The sequence below is a fragment of the Falco biarmicus genome, chromosome 3, assembly GCF_023638135.1.
Source record: "Falco biarmicus isolate bFalBia1 chromosome 3, bFalBia1.pri, whole genome shotgun sequence".
Taxonomy (NCBI): domain Eukaryota; kingdom Metazoa; phylum Chordata; class Aves; order Falconiformes; family Falconidae; genus Falco; species Falco biarmicus.
In genome coordinates, this window is record NC_079290.1 from 46,309,172 (window position 1) to 46,336,335 (window position 27,164).

The 27,164-nt window shown below is 38.5% G+C and overlaps 1 protein-coding gene across 5 annotated transcripts in view; it reads left to right on the forward strand.

Moving 5' to 3' along the window:
* The window catches only part of TOX (thymocyte selection associated high mobility group box), a 224,796-nt gene that overhangs the window by 172,583 nt on the left and 25,049 nt on the right, over positions 1–27,164 (forward strand). For 4 of the 5 annotated variants that reach the window (XM_056331987.1, XM_056331986.1, XM_056331989.1 and 1 more), the window contains exons 4-6: positions 6,356–6,634; positions 12,956–13,186; positions 26,018–26,098. In XM_056331987.1, the coding sequence (XP_056187962.1) occupies positions 6,356–6,634; positions 12,956–13,186; positions 26,018–26,098 (591 nt within the window). The remainder of the gene's footprint in view (positions 1–6,355; positions 6,635–12,955; positions 13,187–26,017; positions 26,099–27,164) is intronic. The other variant, XM_056331990.1, reaches the window with a different exon arrangement.

The following is a 27,164-nucleotide window of genomic DNA, read 5'->3' on the forward strand; positions in this document are numbered from 1 at the left end:
GACGTGCTTGCAGATATGATTTCTGCTTTAACTGAATGGAAACAAACATCTGATAGCACGTGGGTCTTGGGGTTTGATCAGCCTTCGTTCATAACAGGACATACATGACAGTTACCAGTTTCATCCACTCTAATCAGAGAATCCAAACTTCTTGTCAGATTTCAGCCTTCTAAATATTGGGGTCACTTTTGGCTTTTCTCTGGTGTACAAATGCAGATATTCAAGTTATCTTGAGTTTTAGGTTATCTCACTGAATAGCATCACCATGTTGGAAACCAACACATGAAACTGCATGGTTTGCTTTAGATTCCGTTGCTATTAATCTAGGATCTTAACCACCAACATGCACTGAGTAACTGCATGGGCATTTCTGTATTTTTACACACTTTTATGTTTAAACCTAGCTGTGATTGATTGTGTGATTAATATTGCTTGCATTTTCAATCATTTAAAAGAATTATGAGGGTTTTTTTGGTTTCACAAGTGTTTATTTTGATCATAAGTGGTGGATGTGGTCTCACAAACACAATTCCTTCTCTGTGTGCCAGCTCTCACAAACCTGTCTGGCAACTTAATTTTATCTTTTCTTCTCTTTTGAAACCTTGACTTGGAGAGTCAAGTGATTATGTAGGAATTCCATTTTTTTTTCTCTCTTTTTAATGAGCATCTCTGTGTCACTCTAAAACATCTTGCAGATGTGCATTGGCTTATGGTGGAAGGCAATTAAAACACCTAAATTAAAACAGTAAAATTTCTAACCTTTTCAGGAGGTTGGCACAACTGAGGCTAGTGCTACCTTTTAATGTGGCATAATTTGGGAACTAACAAACATTCAAATTTAACATGGTACAGGTAGTGACACAAGTTGACCTGGGAATATGAGTGAGAATATGACTAATAACAGAAACACCTTCTGCCTACCAAAGAATGTCTGCAATGCCTACATGGTGACTCCGTTGGGTGACACCAGTGAAGAAGGAAGCACACTGTGGTTATCTTTATGGATAACACTTAAGATCCCCTGGGGTTTTCTCCCAATATTTTTTTTTAATTAATTGATTCAAATATAGCTTCTTACAGTATGAAAAGCTATTGCTCTCTGACTTACCTTGACTGCTTAGACAAGGAGCAAAGAACTGTCAACCTTCCACAGTGTCCATCAGAAATGTTCATAAGAACTCTCAGCTAGTAGAAAACTAAGCAAAAAACCTTGTAAGACCTGATGGGGTAATAGAAATAATGCCTGCTGTGCCTTGATACGAGTTTGCCCAGGGTAGTGAGATATGTATTCTCCACTTGCTTCAGTGAGTAAGACCTGTGTATTTTTTCTTATGTTTTAATGTTTTCATCACCGGTGTGTAATCCCCAGTGTTTCTTGCATATACTTAGACCTGTTGTATTTACTTCGATCTATTAAGGCAACCTGTCTTTGTTCTTTGATGTAATGATAACATTTATTATAAATGAATTTAAATAGGGAGGGACAATTTGGACTTTTACAGCTTTTCAGAGAGATCTTGCATCACAGTTCTTAATTATAACAAAAATAATGTATTTTGCTAACAGCACACTCCTTTTGAAACCACCTGCCCAATGCTTCTCAGACAAAAATTATTTCCTTCCTAATGCCACCTTCTGGGATGTTAGTTGAGTCCTGCAGTGTGGCTCTTTCTACATCTTGCATGTGTTAACCAGCTTGTATCGAAAAGACAGATAATTAGGGGGGGGTTAGGCTACACACTATATCCTGTGAGAGAGTAAGGGTTCTATCTGAATGCTGTGTCAGATAAGAATATCTGTATTTTGTGAACTTTGGGGCACAATATTTCAAGAAAGATGAAGAACTATTGGACATAGTCCAGAGGATAGGAGGAAGAATGATCAGAGGTGTAGAAAACACAGCATATGAAAAAAGTCTTTCAATCTTTGGGTTTAGTTGTTTGGTCTAAAGAAGAAAAAACTGAAAGGAAATTCATAATACCCTTCTAGTGTGTACAACTTTTCTGTAAAGGAGAAAAACATTCCGCATGTCCACTGGGAGCAAAGCAAAAAGTAGTAGGTTTAAATTACAACAAAGGAGATTTAGGTGAGACATTACAGAAAAAAGCCCTTTCCACTGTAAGGATAGTTAAGCACAAGAATTGCCTAGGGAGGTTATGAAGAGGTTAGACAAACATCTGTCAGAATGATTTAGGTATAGCTAATCCTGCTGTGAGATAGATGTTGGACTAAATAACCTTTTGAGGTTCCTTCTAGCACTATTTTCTGTGATTAGGATACTGTATTCACATTGTCCTGCAGTAAGATGTTTCTGTGCAGGGATGATATCACTGTATTCTGCATTGCATGCTTTGCTTTGGTTTTGCTTTAAGCTGATGGGGAGAATGATGGTCTGATGTTTCAAGCACTTTAGCTTTTTATTCTTACTACCTTAGAAGCTTTGAGCAGGGCATTAGGAGCTTTTTTTCAGCCAGACAGCCCCGTACTGTTTTTCCACTAAACGTGTCGTAACAGTTATTGGTATACACCTCAGAATTAGTAGCTTTTACTATGTCAAACACATGGGTGGATGCTCAGCTTCTGCTTATAAGCAAAATGCAAACAGAAAAAAAAAATAGCCATGAAAAGAAATGTATCATAGCTTCCCCTTTAGTAAAACCAAAATAAAACCAATCATGTTCTAAAGCTGAATATAACCCAAGTTGTGAAACATCCTGGAACTGACAGATGGAGACTGATATTAAAGTGCCAGATATTATCATTATTACCTCATCAGAGAGACCATTGAAGGCATCAGTTTAAGACTGTCCCTATCCTTTGTAACACTCAAACTCTTTAACTTTGTTCTTCCATTTGGCGCTCTGCCACCCAGCAGGATTTGTATTCAGCTTTGCATTCAGCAGGAGTGTGTTCGCAATATTGCTTCTGCATAGTGAATATGGCTCCAGCACAGCTACACATTGGTGGGTTTTGTAAAACTCCATCTGGAGGAACAAGAAATAAGAAGCTTCTGATTTTGAAGTAGTTTAGAAGAAATTAGTCATACTCTGCATGTTGACAGAGAGTGTGTCTTGATAGTGCCACTGCTCCTGCAGAGACAGGTAGTGACGGTGTTTGAAACGGGAGTGTACTGTCACACGACAGCAATGACCCAAGTATGTGGTTTTCATGAGTGGGACTGTTCTTGAACCCAACAGGGAAGATGGAACAGTTCTTGGTTTGTTGATCCTTCAGGAACCTGAAGGTTCATCATCACATGTTTTCCATGGTGTAATCTCATAGCTTTTCATAGTTACATGGTTAGTTGCCTGTTCTTATTCAAGGGATAAGCAGTTTCCATTTTCTTAGACAATCCCTTTTTTTCACTAGGAAGGGACAGGATGAGGGAAGACAGGCTCTGCAGTGCGTGGCAGAGAGGTGAGCCAGAAACCTTGTCTGCAGATGTGGATCCTCCTTGGTGAGGGCCATAGCTCTGTGCAATGGACTTGCACTGGTATGTTCTCTGCAGGCAGGTCCCTTAGGTGAGGGTTTCCAGCTTAGTATCTAAAAGGCAACATGTACTGTTAAACAAACTTACTTGCTGTAAGCAAAGTAAACTTTTACAAAACCTCACTTGGTTTTGTAAAAGTAGCCTGGTATTCATCTGATTTAAAAATTCAGAAGACAAGTTGAATTCATGTGAAAAGGGAAATGCTGGGTTTTTTCTACTGCACTACCTCATTTTGCAGTCCTCAGAATTTCACTAGTGAAGGGTTGTCTGGCAAATATATATATACACACAGACACATACATGTGTTGTGTATGTGGATACATCCCGTACTGTCCAGCTGGTGTCATGTTATCTGAAAACAGAGAATGTTCTGTGACAGGGCTAAAAGTGAATCACAGACTGTTTAAAAATATATATTTTTTTAAAGACAAAAAACACAATGTTCTGTAGTATCTATCTGATAATATTTGAAGTTCATATAAAGAGTTTTTAATAAAGGAGAGATAATTTGAATAATAGCAACTGTATTATATTTTACTTGTGGAAAAGTAATTAAAATTATAACCTTTGCCCTGCTTTCAGAGGAAGATACTCTGCAAGTTCATTCTAAATAAGAGTTGTCAGGAGTTTCAAATTGTGCTTGTTTCCTTTCTACAGTTCATAAAATCATTAGGATGCATATTCTTATTAAAAAGTGGTCTTCCTTGTTCAGCTTTTTATGAGGGAGTTTATTTCCAGCCCCATCATGGTGCTACCCCACGAAAGCACAAGGCATTTGCAAGTGGGGCAGCGTGGGCTCGGCCCCTGCTGGGTGGTGGGCACCGTGGGGAGGACACACACCCACGCTGAGGCTCAAGCGCCACAGATGGGGTGAAGGGAGGGCTTTTGGAAGGGTTCTGCCTCCCTCTCCCCAGCACGCAAGGGACTGGGTGAATTTCCACCCACTGCCCACTCACCCAGCACTGGCTGAGAGGGCCCGGGACAGCCCACACTCCCACTCCCCCTTCCCCAGCTGCTGCCCAGCTCAACAGCTGGATCCAGAGCAAAACGGCTGAGCAGCAGTTACAGTGTCCCTGGCACAACTGTTTTGATGTGGGTTGTCTGCCAGAAGCAGAGATAATGATAGCTTTCAAGGCTAATATGTTTGGCAAGGAGGGGAGATGATACTGGAGGGAAGGGAACAAGAAGTCAGTAGCAATCTTTAAAAATATAAATGTTTGCCAGGATTCAAATTTCAGCCTTTGATTGATCTCATACACTGTGCTGTCTCTATTCCTCTGGTGCTTTAGAAGTCAATAAATGAACTTGAACATGTTTGTATCGACAACCCTTTTTTACCAAAAGCTATTAATTTCTAAAGCAATATAAATACAGGTATAATTGTGATGTCACATTGTCAGAATCCATTTCAAATGCTTTTCAGAGACACACATACATGTAAAGTGGTAAGTATGCCATAACTAATGGTATTATTAGTTTGATTTACTGCCAGCCAGTCAGCTTTACAAAAATCAATCCCCAAGCTCATAAACTATGTCCCTAAAATTGATATATTTTTATGCTATCAATAGTAAGAGAAAAGGTGAAGTTACAGGTTTATCTTTTCTTTTTCTGTGTGTTACCCGTTGAAAGGTATCTTACAGATTGCTGTGATGTATAGGAGTGTGTGTATGAGAGAGAGAGAGGTTATAGAAGTCACAAGCTATAAAAACTTTGTAAAAAAAATCTGAGTGATCTTTAGACAATTCAGATGACATGTCTAACAAAGACTGTCAGTAGAATAAATGTGGTTATGTTAATATATTGAACCATTAACGCATGTCCTTTTCATAATGGAACTTACACAATGGTACTTCCTGTCAGATTCCCCTCGATACGTACGGCATGTTTGTCTGATGCACAGAGAGACAACTATATCTATTTCATTTCAGCTCTGAATTGACACTTCAATTTTAAATCACCCACAGAACACCTTAGCTTAAATCTGAGCTTCTCCCTAATACTCTCTGCTATTTGTCATGTTTCTGTGTGAGTATACTGAAAAGATGTTAAAGGCAATCTGCTGTAGTGTGTGTATGGTGCATTTGACCTCTGGACAAGAAAGGAGTTTCATCCTCCAGTGCTTTTAATTCTTATCCTTGCAGAGACTGAATTTGTTGCTTGCATTAAAATAGTATGTCTTGTTAATGCTAAGAAGCGGTGACCCACATAGCACAATGGATTCATTTGTCAATCCCACGATTTCCAAGCTTTCCGTTCATATATGTCCTAGCAGCAAATCAACTCAGAAATCATTTAATCAGTCTATCAATGCATCCTTCTTCTCATTCGTTTGAATCCTGAAAATTCCAGTATCTCGTTGGGCAGCACCAGGCAAAATAGATTTGGACCTAATAGTAGATGTTCAAGTTCTGAAAACTGCAGCTCCCAAATTCAAAGCTTACACACAAAAAAATCCTAAGAAGAAAAGTAGGATCTGGAAATTGTTTTGAATTTTTAGGATATTCATGTTTTGATCAATTTCTGAACTTCAGAGTGCAAACCTGTCCCTGTTTGTTAGCATTTCTGAAATACTCTACATGCAGTTACAAAAAGCAGTGCCCTTTTGTTCCCCCTGTAAAGAAACAAGCTTTCATTGCTTTTTGCTATTCCCATGGGCTGAGGCTAAAGCCCGAATAGTTTATAACCATCAGTGTTATGCAAATGTCAATCATATCCTTACTCTGTTTATTTCCAGTATTTACATGTTTATTGAAGTATTTGCCATTTCTTTTAAGCCTTATATAGCAAACCAGGCCAATCGAGGTCTAAGGAACAGAACTCTTTATTAGTGATATGCTTAATACAGTTTTTTTCCTCTTGTAGATGCAAGATTTACGGAATACAGAAGGAGCCCAGTATAGTTCCCATCCTCAGATGGCAACCATGAGGCCAAGGGTTCAACCTGCAGATATTAGGCAGCCAGGAATGATGCAGCATGGGCAGCTGACTACTATTAACCAGTCCCAGCTCAGTGCACAGCTTGGTTTGAATATGGGTGGAAACAGTGTTCCTCACAACTCGCCCTCTCCACCTGGAAGCAAATCTGCAACCCCTTCACCATCCAGTTCAGTCCATGAAGATGAAGGAGAAGATAGCTCTAAGGTAGGCTTAGATGCTAGGATTACTATGTAAATGGTGGATATTTTAGGACCTGCTAAATGAATCGTATGGCCACAATTATTAAGGTGATACTTTATACATTATGCATGGTTGACTGAAGTGAATAAAGGGTTATGAATACAGAACTTATAATTTCCAGTCATTTCTTCACATAGCTTGAGTAAAGGACATCATTCCTCTTCATGAGAGCAAACTGGAATTCTGTAAAACACTCAAAGGATAGCCATTCCTTTAGGTCTTTAATATAAAGGTTGAGTATTCTCACTTGCATAGAAGGGATGTTTGTTCCCAGTTAAAGATCAAGTTACTGCTATAAAAAGTATGAACAGTCTGTACAATATGCTAGTCTTTGCTACTTGGTCACAGGATGAGTAAATAGAACACCATAGCAATCAGAACAGAAAGATCCTCTACGAACTTTAAAAGCCTTACCTTGAAAACCTTGAAGACCCATTATGCATATATACTTTGAGAGGTGCCGACACTCCATCATGACATATTTAAGTTTCCTTTTAGTGTTGGTACAGGCATGAAGTGATAATGCATTTACATAATAAATTACTTTAAAAGATAAATGTCAATTTATATAGCAGGTTTGGCATGCAAAAACCTCCCAAACCTCATAAAATCCTGAAAACCACCCAAAAAATACACAAGTATATTATTTTAATTTTGCAAACGCAAAAGCTGAGACACAAAAAAACCTGGAACTTAGCACAAAGTCATCCCATAAACCAGGAATAGAGCATATTGAAATTGAGAACCTCTAGCTCTGTGTTAAGGTCACTGCAAAATAGCTGTCGTGTTAGAGCAGTCCTGTAGTGTAGTGTGTACAATGGCCATATTTTGTGGGGGAAAGTTGCAGACTTACAAGAAATGTGAAGAAAACATATAGTGAGTCACTGAGGAAGTATAATCCAGTCAAGAAATGTAAGTCTGATTTGTTTTCATATTATATTGTTTTTCATGCCTCAAGCTATAAAATAATCATGTAATTGGAGACATATGTTCTACTACATTTTGAATAAATTCTGATTCAAAAGTTTTATTTCAGGACTTTCCTGTGATTTCACAAACTTTAGGTTTTAAAAATTACTGAATAATTCATACATTTTAAATGAGCACTTTCTTACTGAGGGAGACTTTAGAATACAGCTATGTAAAAATAATTCCAGGCAGCTTTTACTTTTTCAGAATAATTTATTTCCTACTCCTGTTGCTTTGCTAATATTTTTACATATATTGGTGGGAGTGTGCAAGATGCTCTAAACTTCTGGAGAAAACATCCACTCAAATAATTAAGGTGTCTTTTCTGCTTCTAACCAATATTTCAGTTATTTAGCCTACATTTTTCTTGTACTTTTTCACTGCAACACTTTGTGCTAGAAAAAACCTACAGATGTGGTTTTGTGCAGACAGTACTCATCTGAAGCTAATGTTTTCAATAAAGAAATACTAAGCACTGCAGACCAAGTAAAGCCTAGCCCTTTTTTTGTGTAAGCCAGTTTACATAGTGTTCAACTTTTTAACAGGCCATGTTATTTTAGAAACCTCTCTTTAAAATTCTCTCATGATCCATCTAAGCAGAAAAAAATGAAAAAAGGCACAAGACACAACACAAAATTAAATTTGGTGTGCTGAAATTGATACATTGCCTGAAAATTCAATAATAATCATTTCTCTGCTAAGAGAAAAGTTGTAAAGACTATTAAATTTCATTAATAATGACAGAGTGCTTAAATTTGTCTTCAGCTAGTAGGGTTTAAACTGTAAGCTTGGTGGGGGCATATTGTGCCATACCTGTCTTCTATGGGATGTCTTGGGTCTTCATGAAAATGCCTGAAGTTGGCCACCATCAGAGACCATGAGTGGGCTGGCATGCCTGATCCAACGCAGCGGTTCTGCTGTAGTTCCCTCCATAGAAGACAACAGGGTTTGAATAATCAGCATAAGAACTTAGTGAAACTCCTCTGCTGTGTATCTTTCTGTCATGTTGCTCTTCCTGGAAGCTGCCAATGCATGGATGCAAATATTTAGAATAAACCAGCTTTCAGTGCAGTCTTTCTCCCCAGGCACAACAGTATTACATTCTCTCAGAGGGGCCTGTGAGGGTCCTTCTCACTCCAGAAATGTTCTTCCCAGTGAAAGAAGGTACTGGACGGGGCCAGGAAGAGATAGAGCAGCCGTTCCATCTCTTGTGGGAACCTCTGTCTTTTACCTGAATGTAACTTTGCTAAATTTGCAGTTTTCTCTTTGTTTTATAAACTTTTATGTAGATGTGTGGTATTACTTAATAGATTAGGGCCAGAGCTCACTAGTTAGTCCTTCAGTAGAATTAACATGTTGCAGTCATGTAGTAGCTGCTGGAGCTCACACGTTTGAGCAGCTTCATGAAGTCACTGAGATGTTCTTTAAGGTCCCTTCCAACCCAAACTATTCTATGATTCTATGTTCCTGCCGTAAGGACTGTGTGAAAAACAGCTCCCTTTGAATTCGCCATGTTATTAACAGCAACAGTGACATTCTCCCTATTGAACCAGCAGGAGAAGATGTTTGCCCGTGTACCAACATTGATCGAAAAGACAAAGTACATTTTGAAAGGGAAAATCACCTCAGTGTCAGATGATCTCCCTTAGTTTATGCCAGCTGAACACCCAGCCTTATGTGTGAAAGAAGCCTTTGACAGCAGATTTGATAGAGAAGTCCCTAACAACTATACCTATTTCTATCTAGAGAAAAAAATACAAAAATCTCAGTGTCCTGTTCATGTTTGCATGAATTTATAGAAAGAGGATGACTTTGATGAATTTATAGAAAGGTATGAACAAATGTGTACGTTACATACATTTGGACTAGAAATATAATTGTATCCCTAGTGAATGACTGATTTTCATGCATGGAGGAAATTACCATTTCAGCTTAATGTACATTTTCCAAATGCCAGTCATAAGGAAACTTTACAAACTGATGTAATTGTTCATGCACTGAGCTTCTTGGATGTTCATCGTATGGTAAATATTCAAATTGTTGTAAGCCTTGTCCAACATACACAGAACTAATGGCAGCAGCTACTAAATATTTTTTGGCAATACTCATTCACATAAAGGCTCTTTCATATAGGCCTTTTGGACTTTAAAAGTCATATATTCCCTTGTACAAAAAAAAGAAAGGTGCTGCTTTATAGAGGGCTCAGTTGCCTTACACACTGTTGCTCTAAAAGCAAGACAGCTGAGGTTGCTCGACCATAAGATCAGTGACAACATTAGCATAATATACAGTATATACAGTCAGAAAGCTGCTAGGTCTGTGGAAGTATGAAATGTAGTCTCAGATCAAAGATATTTTTTCTGCAAGTGGTGTACATCCCTAAGTCTCCTTTATTCTTTTAATCAAATATGTGGAACTATGGTTAGAAGAAGAAAAAAGAGAAAACTTCAAGATCAATAGTTTTAAGTAACTATAAAAACATTCTAAACAAAGTGGCCACTTACCACATACTTTATTCTGACCATCTCAACACTGGAATATTACATTTACATAATTCTTGCCATAATTCATACTGTTGGATCCTTAAACATGTATTCGGTTATTGCCAAGCATAATAGTGAGCTGCTGGAAGCATTACTGGTTTGCAAATATGTATTTCTTCATAGATGGATAACAGGGTTTTCTTACATACTCATTTGAATTTCACTTATGAGAGAATTTCAAATAATGCATTTTAGAGGGATGATAGTGAGAGGACTGCAAGTAGCAACAATTAACTAACGGAAACACAATTACTAAGGAATTGCTGCAGCATATTCTCTTTATGTGGTAGAGGTTTTACAATATTTACTTTATATGATAAGAGTTATAAGTAGAATTCTATGTTGTCTGTTCAGCCTATTATGCAGATGGTGCTTGATTAAAATCTATTTTAAACTACAGCGATTACTGCAAGATAGTGTGCATAAAACAGCTCTCCTAGCTCCATTAAAGGCTTTGGTACTATTGCAGTTTATTTAAAATATGCTTATAGACATTTTCCAGCTTCTCAAGGGGCATTTAGATATCAACGATGTGCCTTACTTGATAGTTTTAAATCCTACACTAGATATTCTTGTGATCTATTATGTGTGCAACATGGTTAATGTACACTTTTTTAAAGTGAAAGATTATTGCTTTCTTGTGATAAATAAGTTAAATACATCACGATAATTAAGCAATAAGCCATGACAGGAGGTGGATTACCATGAGCTAACTACACCTCCAGGGATTTTGAGGCACAAGTCTATGCCTAGCAGAATATATATGGTTTTTATTTTATTTCCCATCTGTCTTTGCTTTGGTGGTTAGAAGTGGAGTCTATGAAGCTGATAGACTGATGGGAGCATAAGGTAGGCCATCATCTCACCCATTTGCAAGGTTATTAGTACTGGAATTCGGGTATTCTTTTTATTTTCATATAAGACAAACAGAATTTCCCCTGTGAGTACTCTTTTTTAACAGTAGGCTTTTGAAGTCTCTTGATCATTCAGGTTGGAGAATAAGATTTTAGAGCTGTTCTCAGAACAGCTTACCAGAAGACTTCTTAAACAAGTTTCTGCAGCATATCACCTGGTTTAAGGGTAGGTTAAGTAATCTAGTATCCTAATATGCAGAGAACTTTTAAATCTCATTTGTCACTCTGAAAAGAGGAAAACTTCAGTAAATAATAGAGGCAAAATTTTAACTATAGTCCACATTGTTGTCAAGCCTCCTTGTTCATGGACTTTGCACAGAACTGTCTAGAATTTAGACTGGTATTGCCAAATTAACTAGGAAGCCTAGTTAATTACCATTTAACTGGTAGTTTTGTGTACCCTGTAGAATGAAATAATAGCAAGAGACTAAAAGTTGGATAACTTTGTAATGGGAGCACACTGCTTCTGTTTTTCCATATTTTCCAAATGCTGCCAATAGGCTCCATGTCCATTAACCTTGTATTAAAGATGCATCTATGGTAACATAATGGTAAAGAAACAACCAACTTTGTTTTCAAATTGGGGTCATCACTTTACTGCTGTGCTTAGTAAGCCACAGAGATCCAGGTTGTTCATTGTAGTCACCTGGGCCCTGCCGGACACCACAAAGTGGTGTGTATTGAAAAAAAAACAGATTTTTGCTCAAAATGAGAATTTCCAGCCATTTTCCTCATGCAGTTGCACTGATTTGAACATCAGTGTTCTGTGTCACTTGATATGCATTATTAAAAAATAATAATACAAGGATGTGATAAAAGTCATGCCTACTAGATCCTTAGCCTAGAGCATACTTTTCATGCTATTGAACTTCTCATACTTCAAAATGCTTATGATGTGTATTACTCTGGCCATGTCAACAAGAGAAAAAAGCCTTTGAATCCTCTCGTAGTCACACATTACTACAGGTATAGAGAATTAAATGATCATATCAAGAGAAGCTGCTTTGCTGTGGAGCTCCAATCTGTTGAAGAATCAGGACAGTGTTCCTTTATGTGCTTGTAAGTCACCTAGGAAGGTAGGATGCTTTGGTGATCAGGGTCTCTGAGCTATTCAGTGGAAAAGCGAAGTTGCATTTAACAAATTTGCATAAATGATCATGTGCAGGTTTTTTTCAGGTGATGCACAAATAATGCACATGCACTTTCCTTCATATACCATTCCTTTTTCACTCCTTTCCTCAAACCATTTGCTTTCACATGAGCAGAGGAAAAAACTATGCAACTAAATCCAGATGGATCAGAACTGATCCTCGAAAGGGGTCTAAACTGTCTGCATTGAGAAAGCTTTGGTTCTTCAGATTTTAATTAGAAACTGTGTAGGGGAATGTCTATAACTTTAATAATTTTATTTACAGTCAGATTCTCTTCAAATTCCCTGGAAGGTGTACCGCCAGTTGCAGTGTTCCTGCTGTCTGCAGGTGGTTCATGTGGTTGAACTGGTGGTCAGGCTATAATAAAACTAATTTCATTTGAATTTAGTCATATGCATGTTATAGCCGTTAGCAATGAAACTTAGAGAAGGTGTAAAGATGAACAGATGAACTATAAATGAGATTATAGCAATTACATGAAAGGAAAATATAAAGCACTTTGAGGGAAAAAGTTACATAATCTGAAATAATGAATTTTATACATGTGACTAAGGCAGATGGTGTCAACATTTGAATTATCAAAGATGGCAACTAAAATTCCATTTTTGCTTACAAATTCCAAAATCTTTGTATCACAGAAGCTGTAACAATGGATGGACTGAATTAAATTGGCTTTTTTAATAGTACTTTTCTAATTTTATGTTACAGGTCAATGGTGGAGAGAAGAGACCTGCTTCAGATATGGGAAAGAAACCCAAAACTCCCAAAAAGAAGAAGAAGAAGGACCCAAATGAGCCACAGAAGCCTGTGTCTGCCTATGCATTATTCTTTCGAGACACTCAAGCAGCCATCAAGGGCCAAAACCCCAATGCTACTTTTGGTGAAGTCTCTAAAATTGTAGCTTCAATGTGGGACGGCTTAGGAGAAGAACAAAAACAGGTACAAATTGTGCTGTAGCTCAGAGGCTTTGTTTCAGGAAAGTGTTATCAGGGTCATCTTAAACACTGTAGGCAGCTTCTTTTGTTTGCCAGGATGAAAACTGAATATGTGCCATCTCAGGCATCTGAATTAAAGAGACTGAGATAAGGAGAGTATCGTTTCATTTCTTCTGTATTAAACCACTAAAAGTGGTGGGTTTTTTTTTAGTTTTGCAGTGTGGCACAAGCTTTAGGATTCTATTTTGGATTGTTTTATGCCAAAATTGGTGGGCCCAAGACTTTATGATGGTATTGCCCTGTCTATGACAATGTGTGTAAGAGGACCTTGCTGCCAAAAATTGTATCTGTGCAGTGGGACGTGACATATATCCAAGCTCCCAGTTGCAGATGTTTCTCTGCCCCACAATGCCAGAAGGGGAGCTGGACTCACATCTTCTCCCTAACCCACCTGGCTTTTCTGAAAAGAGTTAAGAGATGTGTTGACTCAGAGAGACCTAGCACGAACCCTGGAAAATCGACATTGTTCTGGGGTATCCTCCAGCATACATGTGGGCTCTGGAAAACACATCCCATAGTTACTTCCATCTCCCATGGAAAGGCCTTGGTTCTGCAATGAGGCCAGCAGAGCTGGATCTGAACCTTTGCAGAAACCCCTCCAAGTCAGTCAGATGTTATGTAAAAGTGGGCAACTCTGGAAACTCATCATTTTCATGTGGTGATGGTTGGCAAATACCATTCATCCTTGCTATTGGATACCATTGCTTTTCTATTGTTATTGGTTGCATTTTTACTAACTGTGAACAGGATGGATTGGGTAGATAAATAAATGAGAACTTTAAGAAATAAACAGATATGGAGGGAAAGGATATGCTGAGTGAGAGTTATACTGGCTGCAGGAGACCTGGGTGGGAGATGATGCCAGCACAGAAAGAAGAAAAGTACTGGGACAAAAGCACATCTCATTCATTCACACTGAGTATATTATTATTACAAAATTATACTTAATAAGGCTAAGAATTAAAAGGAAAATTTTAATGTGATTTTTTGGTAGGTAAAACCATTTAGGCTTAAAAATTTTACTTTGCTAATAACTGGATGGCGTAGGTGGTACATCTTGATCCCTGTTAAAGATATCAGTGTAATAAGATTCAAGATTTGGTACTCATTGACTAACTAGCTAAAAAAAAAATTCTTATTCATCTAGTATCCACCATTGAATAAGGTCAACATTTGGAAGGTTTAGCTGGAGGAAAGGTAACTTTCTAAACGCAGGGATCAGAGAAGTCACTTGGTTTAGCACATTGGGTTTATTTTGTTGTGTTCTTTCTTTCTTCTCCCCTTTTTAGTATGTCCAGCAAAGGCTGAAGTTACGTCCCAGATCTGACAGGCTGTTTAGACCTCCCAGTACCACAGTTTTGTCATAGTCAAACTTTACTTTTTGGGACCATGATAATGGGTGTTCACTTTTGACTCAGAAAAAATAGGGACTATGCTTGTGGTTAAATTCACATGCAAGAGGGTTTGATGCCATTCCTTGTTGTCCCGTGTACCTGCCAGCCAGCAGGAGGGACAGTGCTGAGCCACACCAGGAACAGCCACTGCTCAACAGACTGCCCAAACGTGTAGGAAGCAGCCTGCTGTCCCCACTGTGCTTTGCCAGGACCTCTGGCCAAAGCTGAGAAATTATAGACTGTGGCATCTGGCCTAAATTGATTCCTACTGCAAAGAAAGGTCTTTGCCCTGAATCACTCCCTGGGTTGAAATCTGGACCTCCAAACATATATCTCAGGAGTGCTCCACGTAGTTACATCTGTATCTTGGACCCATCTTGCTTATCCGTGGGATTGTGGATCCAAATTTTTCTGAAATGATGAAAGGCCTGGACTTCTCAGGACCCTGTCTCTCTAGTGAATCTTACATCTCTCTAGTGATGAAACCAAGCAAAAATTATTTATTTAGGCAAACTTGTGCTTGGTTTCCTCAACCATTTTTCATAATGACCCTTAATTTGTGGCTGTTGCAGTTTTTCCTTCCATAGTGTTTGCTCTGCTTACAACACAAAACTTGACTTCATGAATAAAAGTCCCAAGACCATGTAATGGGTATAAAGCTAAAAGACTATAAAACACACATTTCCTTTGAGCTTGTCATGTTAGTGGTACCAGCAGAAAAATGAAGTCTTTCCATAGAGTTCTGTTTAAGAAAAGTGCATAAAACCCTAAATTTCCAGCTATACTTGGATTTTGTATTTGTGGTTGAAAGCAATAATTGAGTAAGTCCTACCCTAGAACAGCAGAACAAAATTTATTTTCTTTATCTCTGTTGTCCTTAATTTAAGTTGGAACACAGCAGAATGATGTGTTATGGAATCCAAATGACACATCCTTGAAAAAATGGCTGCAACTAGATTTTTAAGCCAATTATTCCAAGAGTTTGGGTTAGCATATCTTTGTTGCTCTTTGACTCATTTTGCCTATTCATTATCATCTATTAAGCACATTGTTAAAACTCCAGGCCCAGGCCCTTTCTAATCTAGCACTGTACAAAAAGGATAAAAGATAGTCCTTATTTTAAAAAAATTGGCAATCCTATTTTCTAGAATAAATTTAAACTCATTCTTTATTCCATTAGGGATCTAATAGTACAAAGTAATGATTACAAGACATCTTAACTGACTAGATAGTCTGTATTTTAAAGCCCTAATTTTTCAGATCCAGAGCATCAGTAACTGTTAGGAAACCTATGTATCTGCTAGGAAAATTGGACTCTAAAAATACAAATGATTAATGTAGCATTTGGAATTTGGCATGGAAGAAGCTTCAGAAATTCAAAAATAGTTAAATAAAGAAACAATAACATCATTAGAGGAATATTTTATTGATGAATTCTACTTGCTGAAAAGGATTCAATTATCATAAAGCTTCTGTCTTTTATGTTTTGGAGGCTAATGCTTATTCTGGAATTTAAATAGAATTATGTTTCCAAGTTATGTTTTCTGAATTGGAACTCCTTTTACTATTAAAATAGTAAATACAAATGAATCAGAAAGTAGAACATAATGCAGCTATTGAGAAAGAAGAATAACTTCATGTCTTCATGCCAAAATGAAATCTTCTTTGTTCCCATGACCTGAGCCAGCTTTTTCTGAAATGCATAGAATTCTTGTTTATTCCTGAAGATTGACCATAGAATAAATAAAGGTACTGAAACTCAGTACAGCAATGACCTAAGGGCAGTATATGTATGTCCAAGTCTTTGCAACAAAATTTTGATAACCTGACATATTAGAGTGTAGCTGGAAAGGGTTTGTACAAGAATCACGTATGTTTTTCAAACTGAAGAAACTAGAAAAATGTTGTTTGAGAAAACAGGATTTGAATGACAAAAAAGGAAATGTTATTGTGAACTAGATGATAGGGAGTTCCTTACTGAATTTAGGGGGAAGTTATGCATGAAATGGATCACACTCAGATGGTCTTACTGTGAGAATATTGCAACTTGTTAGATTAAAGGAGGTGCTAGTGTACTTCCACTCTCATTTTACCATATGAAGACATTTGCATTTTTGGGTTGTATGCTATAGCTTAGTGCACAAGGGCCATTTTCAAACAGTGCTGCTGTGTGCCTGTGTTTTTTTTGTCCAAATCTATCTACACAGAGGAGTCTAGAAATTAAAGGGACATTAGTGGTCATGGTGGACTTTGTCATAGTTTCTTCTCAAATTCTGAATTTGGTACAATAATTAGACATGATCAGAAGCAGGGACTGTGTGTTTTCCTTCATTTTTCACTGTAAATGTTTTCTGAAACTGTTCAGTTTAATAAACTTGTGAATGAAAAGCAGCTGTAGCCGTAGTATGTTGAGGTGCATTCTCCTCAGTGCTGTAGCCATAGCACAGGGAATATATTCAGTGGCTTTTCTAGTTCTTCTCTTAGGATCACAAACACTGTTTTCTCCTTAGTCAGTACTATACTTCTGTGCATCCTGGGTTTATAGCTTATTTATGTACATATTTGCCCTTTGCACACATTTTTACTGCAAAGGGGAGAAAAACAGCCCCCAGGAAAGAGAGTTCAGTATGCTAAATGGTCAGGTCTCTGGCTTTCAGACAGAATGCTGGTTCAAACTGGGTAAAAAGGCTACTTAGGTCATTTTTCTGTCCTTAAATGAAAAAGGAAAGTCATTTTAAATCAGTACCAGATGTGCATGTACTAAATGAACCTTAAGTTTCTAATTGGAGTCCTAGTAAAGCTGTAATAGATGTGGCAAATTACAAACAAAATGTTCTTGTTTACATTAATGTAACTTTAAAACTTCAGCCAAAGACCTTAATAAATGTGCTATTATTCTAAAAATGGAACTGAATGTCTATTCAACATTCAACAAAATTAATCTCTGGTGTAACTTTTCAGTGACTTAACTGGAATTCTAGCAGGAACAAATCTGGCCTCCTATGAACAGCTTAGTGTGCATATATGTGTCTATGTGTGTATGTCTTTCTGTGTGTTTACTTAAATGTTGCACTGGCCTTACAGCTGGAAGAAGGATGGATTCACCTAGGGGACCCAAAACTTAATGATCGGAAGAAGCAGGTGAAACAACTGTTTGAGTGCTGTAACATATGCCTTCTTTCAGGCTGCATAATTCATGCACAGTAATATTAGATGCAACAGTTCAGCTCAATAGCAACACCTCATTATTTTATCCCTCAGTATTTATTCCTATGTTTGACGCCTCATGAAATTACTGTTAATGTGTTTATATAAGGGCAGATCTGACACAAGTGGGAAGAATTTAATTTCCCACTCATTCTTTCCTGCTGATGTGTCCTCTTCCCCTGGTAGAAGTGGCAAGTGTAAATAGTTAATTTGCTTCAATTATGAGCCTGTCCTGCTAAATTAGAAGCAGCAGGAATATGAAGAGCCAGAATTATACTTACGAGGCAACTGACAAATCCTCGGAGCTCACAAAATCAAATCATTTACTCCTCATTGGTGCTCAAAGACCCGCTAGATAAAAGCTGCAGCTTATTCTATAACATCTGATGGAACTTGGATTGTATGTTACCAATACTTAAGTAAACTGAAGTCCTTGTGCATTAGTGTCACCATTTGTGATGCAGTTAACCTTTTCACTGTAACCCATAAGCTTTCAAGGGTTTCTATTTTGGTCACTAAAAATAACCCAGACTGATCTGGGGATGAAAAACAACAGTGTTTTGTAAGTCTCTCTTTTGATTACAGGGAAGTTTTAGATGTAGCAGCACATTGTCCAGTGCTGGGATGAATCAGGTAGATCAGAAGAAAGTTTATAAGTAATGCTGGCCAACCCTTCATGTCTCCAAAGCTTCTGTCATGACATGAGACAACACAAGTCACATCTAAATGGATCCAAGATCAGTGTTTCAAGAGGCCTTCGCTCTGCCTGGCCTCCGGGAAAACCTAACCTAGCTCCTCCTCCCTCCTGGGGTGTGATGCCATGTTGCTGTCCCATTGCCTGATGTGACAAATGAGCTCATCCCATGGGTGGAAAGGCCATTGCATTCTTGTTGCGTGGCTGTGCCTGTGAGGTGGCCAGGACGTGAGACAGCTCAGGGGACTGCAGTGTGGCTGCCAAAACAGCTCCAGAGAATACGCAGACCATCAGGTCAAGATAGTCAGTAGCATTTTGAAAATATAAATTTACAGTTTGTTCACCCTTATTCATGCTCGTATACTCATGCAGGTATTTTTTATCCTACCTCTTGTTCCCCCCATTAAAAAAGACCTTTTTTAAATTGCTATCTTCACGCAATCTCCAAGGAATAGCTTTAACACACCTGTAAGGGGATGAGAATGTATCTTCAGTTTAGTAGATAAACAACCATGCAAGATTTAAATTTAACTTTTATTTTTGTAAATGAGAATAGGAAGTGAAGGCACAACTGTGAATGCCCACTGCCAAAGTGTGTTAAAGGAAAATGGATTCAGGAATAGGCACCATAGACAGCAACCTTACACCTCCCCTCCCACCTACTTGCACCAGCAAAGTCACTTTCCCTAGTGTTGCATCTTAGGCTTGTTTGGGAGATCAGCTGTTTATCTTGAAAAATTTCTGTAATGAAATTGCACTCTACCCTTTGCACCTTTAGACAGGTGCATCAAGAATTTAAAACAACTGGCCCTCACCCAGGTGTCTGCTCCTTCTCCCTTCCTCTGCAAGCTTAATGAGCTGGAACATGAATGGGCCAAGAATAGGCAGGCGTACACGCAAATGCAAACTTATGTCTATGTATATGTATGTACATATGTAAATTTGTATCTTCAGATTGTTGTTTTGCCTTGATTTCCACAGAGCCAGATGCTAAACCCCTTAACTTCCACTGACTTCAGAAGCGGGCAGTGGCAGGCCCCCTGTTTGCCATGCATTCTTGCTGCAGGACTTTTGGCACCTAGTGCTTCCCTCTTCCCCCCCTAGAGCTGAGCTGAGCAGGACTGTGCTGTGCACTGGGGATGGGAAACCTTCCCCTGTGCCACAAAAAAAATAAAATTAATGGAGGTCACCACAGGAGCTGCTGCATCTTACTCTGTATAGGGTAATACAGGCTATTGTCTGCTGGCCCCCTTACCAGCCCACCTGGCAGCTTGGTCTTCCTCAGCCTCCCAGGAGCACTGAAGTCATGGGGAACATCAGACACCCCTCTGCTCAGGGTGAATTGCTAATATCCATTTGCTACATGAAATGGACACAGCTTCCAGATAAATACCGCACGTGGCTGCCAAGTTAAGAGCGTTGACTTTAACTGCACTTCGCCTTCTTGTTGCACTTGAAAGGAGCTGGGCCAAAAGCACCCCAGATTCCAAGTACTGCTGCAGCAACATGCATAAATGATTGCCTTAATTTTCTACTTATTCTTCTTCCCCACCCTTTATCCATATATTTGAGCCTGATAGGAACATGGCTTTAAATCATTTGCGCACAAAACTGGATTTAGGCCCAATTATTATGCTCCATTCCAGCTCACAATCTTATTTTTTTTTAAAGAAGAATACCAGCAAGTGCAAATAATCACCACATAAATCATGTGTTTAATGTCATTTTTTTTGTGCCTAAGTTTCATCCAATGTGGTTCTGATAAAACGTGCAGCCTTGCTCCTGTAAGCTGCAAGCATCAAGCCTGCAAGGTCAAATCTAGGCCTGGTGCACACGGCTGCAATTTCCAGTGATCTCCATCGAGTCTCACTGTTTGTGCTAGAGCTGAATTTGGCCTGTGATCTTTCCCCTGCATGCCAGAAAGACTGAATCCTTTCCCCTAAGCCTCTAATATGTCATCAGTGTCTTTTTCATGCTCTACAGTCAAAGAGACTGCTGAGCCATACAGCTAGCCCTGGGCCTCTTTCTGTTACTGTATGTACCTAGATTAAAAATCAAATGGTAACATATTTCAGTATCCATTAAGCAATTCTGAGGAATTTTTTTTCTGACTGCTGTGGGAATATCTCTCTCCATATTTTAGATGAGCGTGTGCAGCTCTAGGTGCCTTTGCTGCAAAATCAGAAGATTAAAACTAGAGATATGTCTCCCACTTGGAAAAAATACAAGTTTTCTTTATGAGCCTAGGTATGTAGGGCCAGGAACGACAATCTGAATGTGGAATTTAATTCTGGATTGCAGCCTACTGTATTTTATCAGATGCCATTCCTGTAACTGTAGCCTGTGAAAATGACATTCCCATGGGTAATAACACTGCAGAGACCAAAGAGACAAAATCGGTTGTGTTGCTTTTTGATTTGCTATTTTTGCATGTACTATTTTTTGGGGGGGGACGGTTATGGAACACTTCCATCAAAACAAATGTGGGCACCTTTACATCACTTTAAAAAGACAAACATAACTTTCTTGCAAGTGTCAGCTCCAAGGAGACATCCACAAGATAAACTGAAAACTTCCCCTTCTTTGTCATCCTCGTACCAGCTATTTAGGCAAAGCTAGGGAAGCAGCATGGTTCTTTGTAATGTGCTTTGTCAGCTAGGAGACAAAGCTTTTTTAGACTACCATGAGGCACAAATTCTGAAAGTCTCTTTTTCTCCTAAGATCATCAGTCAGTGTAGCTCTATTATCAAAGGGGGCTGTGGTCACTGATGTCTTCTTCCATTAGTACCTGATACTCAAAACTGGGGACGTTTGCAAATGACTGAGTGCCTTTTTTGGCTCTTGTGACGATGACTAGGAGAAGGGACATCTGTTCCCCTAAGGGAACAAGGGTGCAAGCCTCATGGGACAGGGCAGGAGTCCTGCTGCATAGTGTGTTGTGACTGTGTTGATACTCCTTCACAAGCAAGCTGAGAGGAAGTTCATTGGGAAAAGACAACTAACCAGAACAAAAATTTGGCTCAAGGCATTACAGGTATATTTCAGTTATATATATCAGCCATGAGTTTCATATTACCCAACACGTAGAAGAATACAGGAGACACAAAACCTGCCTCAAGGAATTTATGATCCAGGAAGACAAGAACTAAGCAGCAGTTAAAATACATAAAGCAAAACATGACCAGAAGTTGGCATCATAAAACAGAAATGCAGATATTCTACTGTGGTTTTAATTCAGTAAACCTCGTATTTGTGAGTGCTTGTGGCTAACTATATAACCCACAACCACTCTATCTCCAAATGAAACTTTGGGGCAGTCCGTTTAAGGCTGTGCAACACTATTAATAAAAAGAGTCGGCCCTTGAGGTAGGCTGCTACAGTACTGGTAGCCCACAGGTATGGTCAGCCTGGGGAACCTAGGGGCTGGTACCAGGCTGTGACGTTACCATAGTAGAGCCCAGGGCATCCGTTTTCCCTGGTGGCCTAATTCCAATGCTATCGCATATACTTATATGCACAAAGTAGAGTTTCATACCTACTCCTTTTGTAAAGTATCTTCTATATTGTTGCATGATTTGCTCAACGGTGTAAGGAAACTTGAAGCTACCTTACTGGGTGCACTTCAGAAATGTAATTAAATAAGGACGGACCTGTGTATTATGCTGTGTAAATTTGCATTCGTGAAGCACAGTAGGAAAATAATGCCAGCAGCTTCCATTTGTAGACAAATGAATGTAATCTTGGTGTTTTGGGGTTTCTATAACAAGCTGAAGAGAATAAGAATAAATTAAACTGACCCACCCTGCATATACAGAAATGATGTTTTTTTCTGCCAACATTCAATTTCCACAAGCAGGACAATACAGAAAATAAAATATTGTGTGAAGAAATAAATCTGCTGCTGAATCAGAATGGGCCTTTACTGCCTGAATGAAAATCAGTTGACATTCAATTATCATGTTAATTGAATTAAAGCAAGATAGAAATGACTTAATTCCATAAGTATATGCTCCTGTCAATTTACTTATTTAATAATTGTTGCTTGCTTGATGGAGGATGGGAAAATGACCTTATAAGAGATTTCTGAGGTCTTAAAAATAAAATCAAATATTCCCACTATACACCATAGACAAGCAACAGAACAGAAGCCTGCTTCTTGATACGGGAAGAATGTTAAATATATTATTGGAAATTATGTGTTTCGTAATTTGACACTGTCTTAAGCATGAAACTCAAAAGAGCTTCAGCCATTTTCTAGAGCACACTTGAATGGCAACACAGCCTTTTTCCTCCCCAAAAGCACTGCAAGGATGCAAGTCCGTTATACTTACTACAACACAAAACTATTTAAGCCTGAGGGCTAAAAATTCTCACAGATGCAGAAAAAAAAGAGTTTGAGAGGCACAGCTGACTTGCTCATACCTGTTTGAGGTGCTGCTGCAAGTGATGCGGATGTGCCCCACTTCCCCTGCCTTCATAAGCACCCAGTACAAGTGCAGCCTAGCACAAAGGCAGCAAACTGGTACCCACTGCCAGGGCCACATTCAATTGCCTTTGGAGAAAAATATTGACAGCCAGACCTTGTTGATACTCATGAAAACTAACAGCTCCGCAGACAGGCAGGACTTACCCTAATTTTTCATATAAGCGAGGACCAATCAGAATTTCAAAAACTAGCATGAGAATCGTCAGCCCACTTGCCTGCTGACCTGAACAGTGGGCATCTTCAAAAGGACAACAGTATATAGACAGTGAGGGTTCAAGCTGTTGTCCTCAGAGGACATGCCGATGCCCTTAGAAGCACAAAGTGGGGTGAGCTGACCACCCTCCAGACAAGCCAGCTTGCAGGGGCCGTTCTCACCAATGCAAAACGTCAAAGTAGGCTGGAGTCATCAAAAACTTTTCCCCATCCACTAAGGACTTTTTGACTATAATGACCTTCTATTACATGGTTAATGTTTATATTACCATGGAAGACGTAGTGTTCATTATTGGCTCACCAGAAGACCCAAGAAAAGAGGGCAAGACCATGTGTACACTGAACACGGTAGATGTATAGGTAGGAAACAATTAAATAATGGCTGTATGATGATGTTCCTATGAAGTAGTGATGTTTTAGATGGAGTTTTACAGAATTACTGTTAGCTTCATATTATTGAGTTAACCTAGTGCAGTATGACTATTTGAGGGAAAGTCAGGTCCCAGAGGACTCTTTCAATATGGTCTGACTGTAAGAGCACAGCAGCAGTGTGTATTTTTTATATTTGTTTAATGCAAAATATAATCCAATGTGGAAGTAGTAGATACATGATCTTTTGAAGATCATTATTCTGTGTAAAATTCTTTGTTCAGCTCTGTTTTTTAAACTGGCTATCAGAATGATGCAGAAGCATTGCAATATACAAAGCAGTATAACAGTCTTTGTTCTGTAGGTCAAGCTAAATTCATTTTAGCAGCTAGGAACAGATTGTTTACTATTTTTTTATTCATTTTCAAAGCAAACACTACATTTCCCTAATAATCACACGCGATTACAACTTAAAAAGCAAATTGCTACCTTTTTTTTTTTTTTTTTTTTGCAAAACAATAGGAGATAAACCAACACTCTATATTTATCTTAATCTGGAGAAATTACAAGGGTGCACAGATACAGTTGCACAGTTAAAACCAATCTTTTTTCCTCTCTGTCTTTATATTTACAATTTTAGAAGTCTAAGACTTCTCTGTTTCCATTATGATCTTTTGCTTCCCTGGGAAGCAAAATCTTTAATCCTTTTAGGCAGCCTCTGAGTTTTACCAGCCCGTATCTGAGGTTTGTTCTGTCTCTGAAAGCAAAGCCTCAGTGGGAAAAAAAAAGTAGAAAAAAAAGTGTCTTGAGCACATTCTTTATAAAAATGGTGTTGTACTGGATCCTTCCAGCCTGACACTACCACTCTCATTTTGTAGTCTGCAACTGTATTGTCCTCTGTGTGTTCACTCCTCTCCATTACAGGACTGCTGGTTTTACTGGAGCATTGGAAGATCAAAAGAGATCACTTTAAAGTTTCACAAAGTTTATCCTTCTGGGAAGGAGATGTACGTGTGTGTTTTCCAGCTGTGGAATTCAGAATAGACCAAAACTGTCATAAATAGCTTTGCCTATCTTTTACCTTTTAATCAATAGCTCAGTTAACTAGGCAGTGTGGAATGGGAGGGGGAAGGTGGGTAGTCTCTACCATCTTCATGAGGCTTTCCACAGGTGCCCAGGTTGTGCACTTGGCTGGGGAACTGGACAGCAGAGGCTCAAAGCTGCAGTTCCATTTTGTGCAATATTGTGAATTCCAGATGTCCAGGAACACATGAATTAACCTCTGGCTTGTGACTTAAAAATTATGAAATATAACAGCAATTAAAAATTAAATTTCCTTTCCCTTTATTTGTCTCCCTCACTTTTAAACCTTCCATTTAGCTGGTTTTTAAATTTTCCCCTGCAAAGAGGAGGCTAACAGTCAATCCTGCTTAGTTACATGAAGCCAAGATGCTTGTATGACTCCTGAATCTACTCTTTCAGGGGAAAAAAAAAAAAAAAAAAACAAACCCAAAACATTAAGTAGTGAGAAACTTGTGATAATACTTGCAAAGAGAAATGCTGACTTATTCCCGGATCTGTCACTGACATGGCTAACAGCAAGGCTCCGTGGATCAGAAACTGGTTCTCCTCCTGTGATCTTTCAATTCTATGTCACAGATATCTATATATGCTTTGCTAACATCATCTGTAGTTCTATGAAGTCCTACCTAACTCTGCAGATCATCTTTGATCTTGAAATCTGGGCAAAATCGAAGTGCTTCTCCAAGCTCTTTAATCTATTATGAGATTGTGCACATGCCACATTTAAAATAATTTGTTGAGTTGAGAGAAATGTGCAGAAATAGATCCATGCTTCTGAGAAGTTAATTAGACTGATATGGGATCAAGACTGGAATAATGACTAACATTTATTATCCTTAGCAGCTCCATGAAGCTACTTTGACTGCCCCCAACAGTTTATCCGGGGAAGAGAGAAAACCTCTTGGCTGATCTGTGTGGTGCTGTCATCTCCTTCATTTAGCTCAGATGTCTTTCTGCACATTCTCATCTTCCCTGGAGGGTTTAACTTGTCTCACAAGTGGAAGCCAGTGAAGAGGCCCACGCTTGCCTTCCCCATCCCTAAAGGTCCCATTTAAAAGTACGCCCCACACTTCACTTTGAACAATTAAACCTGAGATGCTATGAGATGCTACGAGAGATGTTTTTTCAGTACTGCTGGGTAGTTAAAGGGTGTTTCACAGTTGGAACAATATTTTCTTTACAATACTTGGTGTTTATTATTTCACTCTAAGCAATATGAGGGGGAAAGGCTGTTTACTTAGAAAGACTTTATGAAGATGCATGAGACACACGGTGATATATAAAAACAAAATCAGATTAATTTACCAATGTGACACTCTTTGTTTTTAGGTATACAAAAAGAAAACTGAAGCTGCCAAGAAGGAATATCTGAAGCAGTTAGCTGCCTACAGAGCAAGCCTTGTATCCAAGGTAACACATAATGTATATACACACATATATATAGTGACATATTGCAAACCATTTTCAGCATTTATATGGTGCTGAATGCCACAGTATTTAGTGCAAATAGCCTTGTTTGTTACCACCTTAAACTCAGGTTTAAGGTGCAAATGCTCAGTAAACACAGTCATCTCCCCATGAAAAGGTATCCTTCCCCTTCTGGTCATAAGGACAGCACTTCTTCAGGCTGGGAGTGTCACTGCAGTTCAACAGAGGAAGGATATACTGGTAAAAAAGCCTCAATATAACAAATGCAATGTCAGGTACCTGCCATGATACCTGTAAGGGGAAAAAAAAATCATACACAAAATGCCTGGGTTTGGTTTGGTTTTGTGGTTTTTTGGTTTGGTTTTTTTGGTTGGGGTTTGTTTTGTTGTTGTTTGGGGTTTTTTTAAGTACTGCTTTTTACCTTGTAATCTCCAATCAGTCAAAGTCAAGCTCAGCTCACATAGCAATTTTTCATAAAAAAATATGTGACTTTGTATTTTACATCCAGCAAGCAATTCGTGTGAGCCCAGCATAGATGGCCATAAGGGTTTTGTACTGGAACACACCAGTGTATCCCCAGTACACAGCTGATGTACTAAATTGATTTGTACAAACATTCTTAGTGCCCATAATTTTGTAATACACTCTAATAAAATTTTTTTATAAACTTTAAAATATACAGAAGAATGAGAAATTACTGCAGTGTGTCAATATGAAAAACCAATCGAGCAACTTCAGAATCATACCAGTTAGAATCATTGGTTTTGGGTCTGAAAACAATGTTTGGGTCTGAAACAAATATGGGTATTTTTTTGTTAAATAAATAAAATGTGTTTAGTGGTAAAGATGGGAGTATGAAGGACTGGCATATATGGCATGAATAAAGCTTTTTGTTATTTGTGAATATTTTTTGGGTCTTGCACTATACTTCTCTGTTAATTTGGACACATTTTCAGAGGAAGACTATATGATTAGTCATACATGGACCTTTCATGCATCTTTCTTACATTATCTTAGTATTTGGTCAGTGTTTGTTCTAAATTTAAAA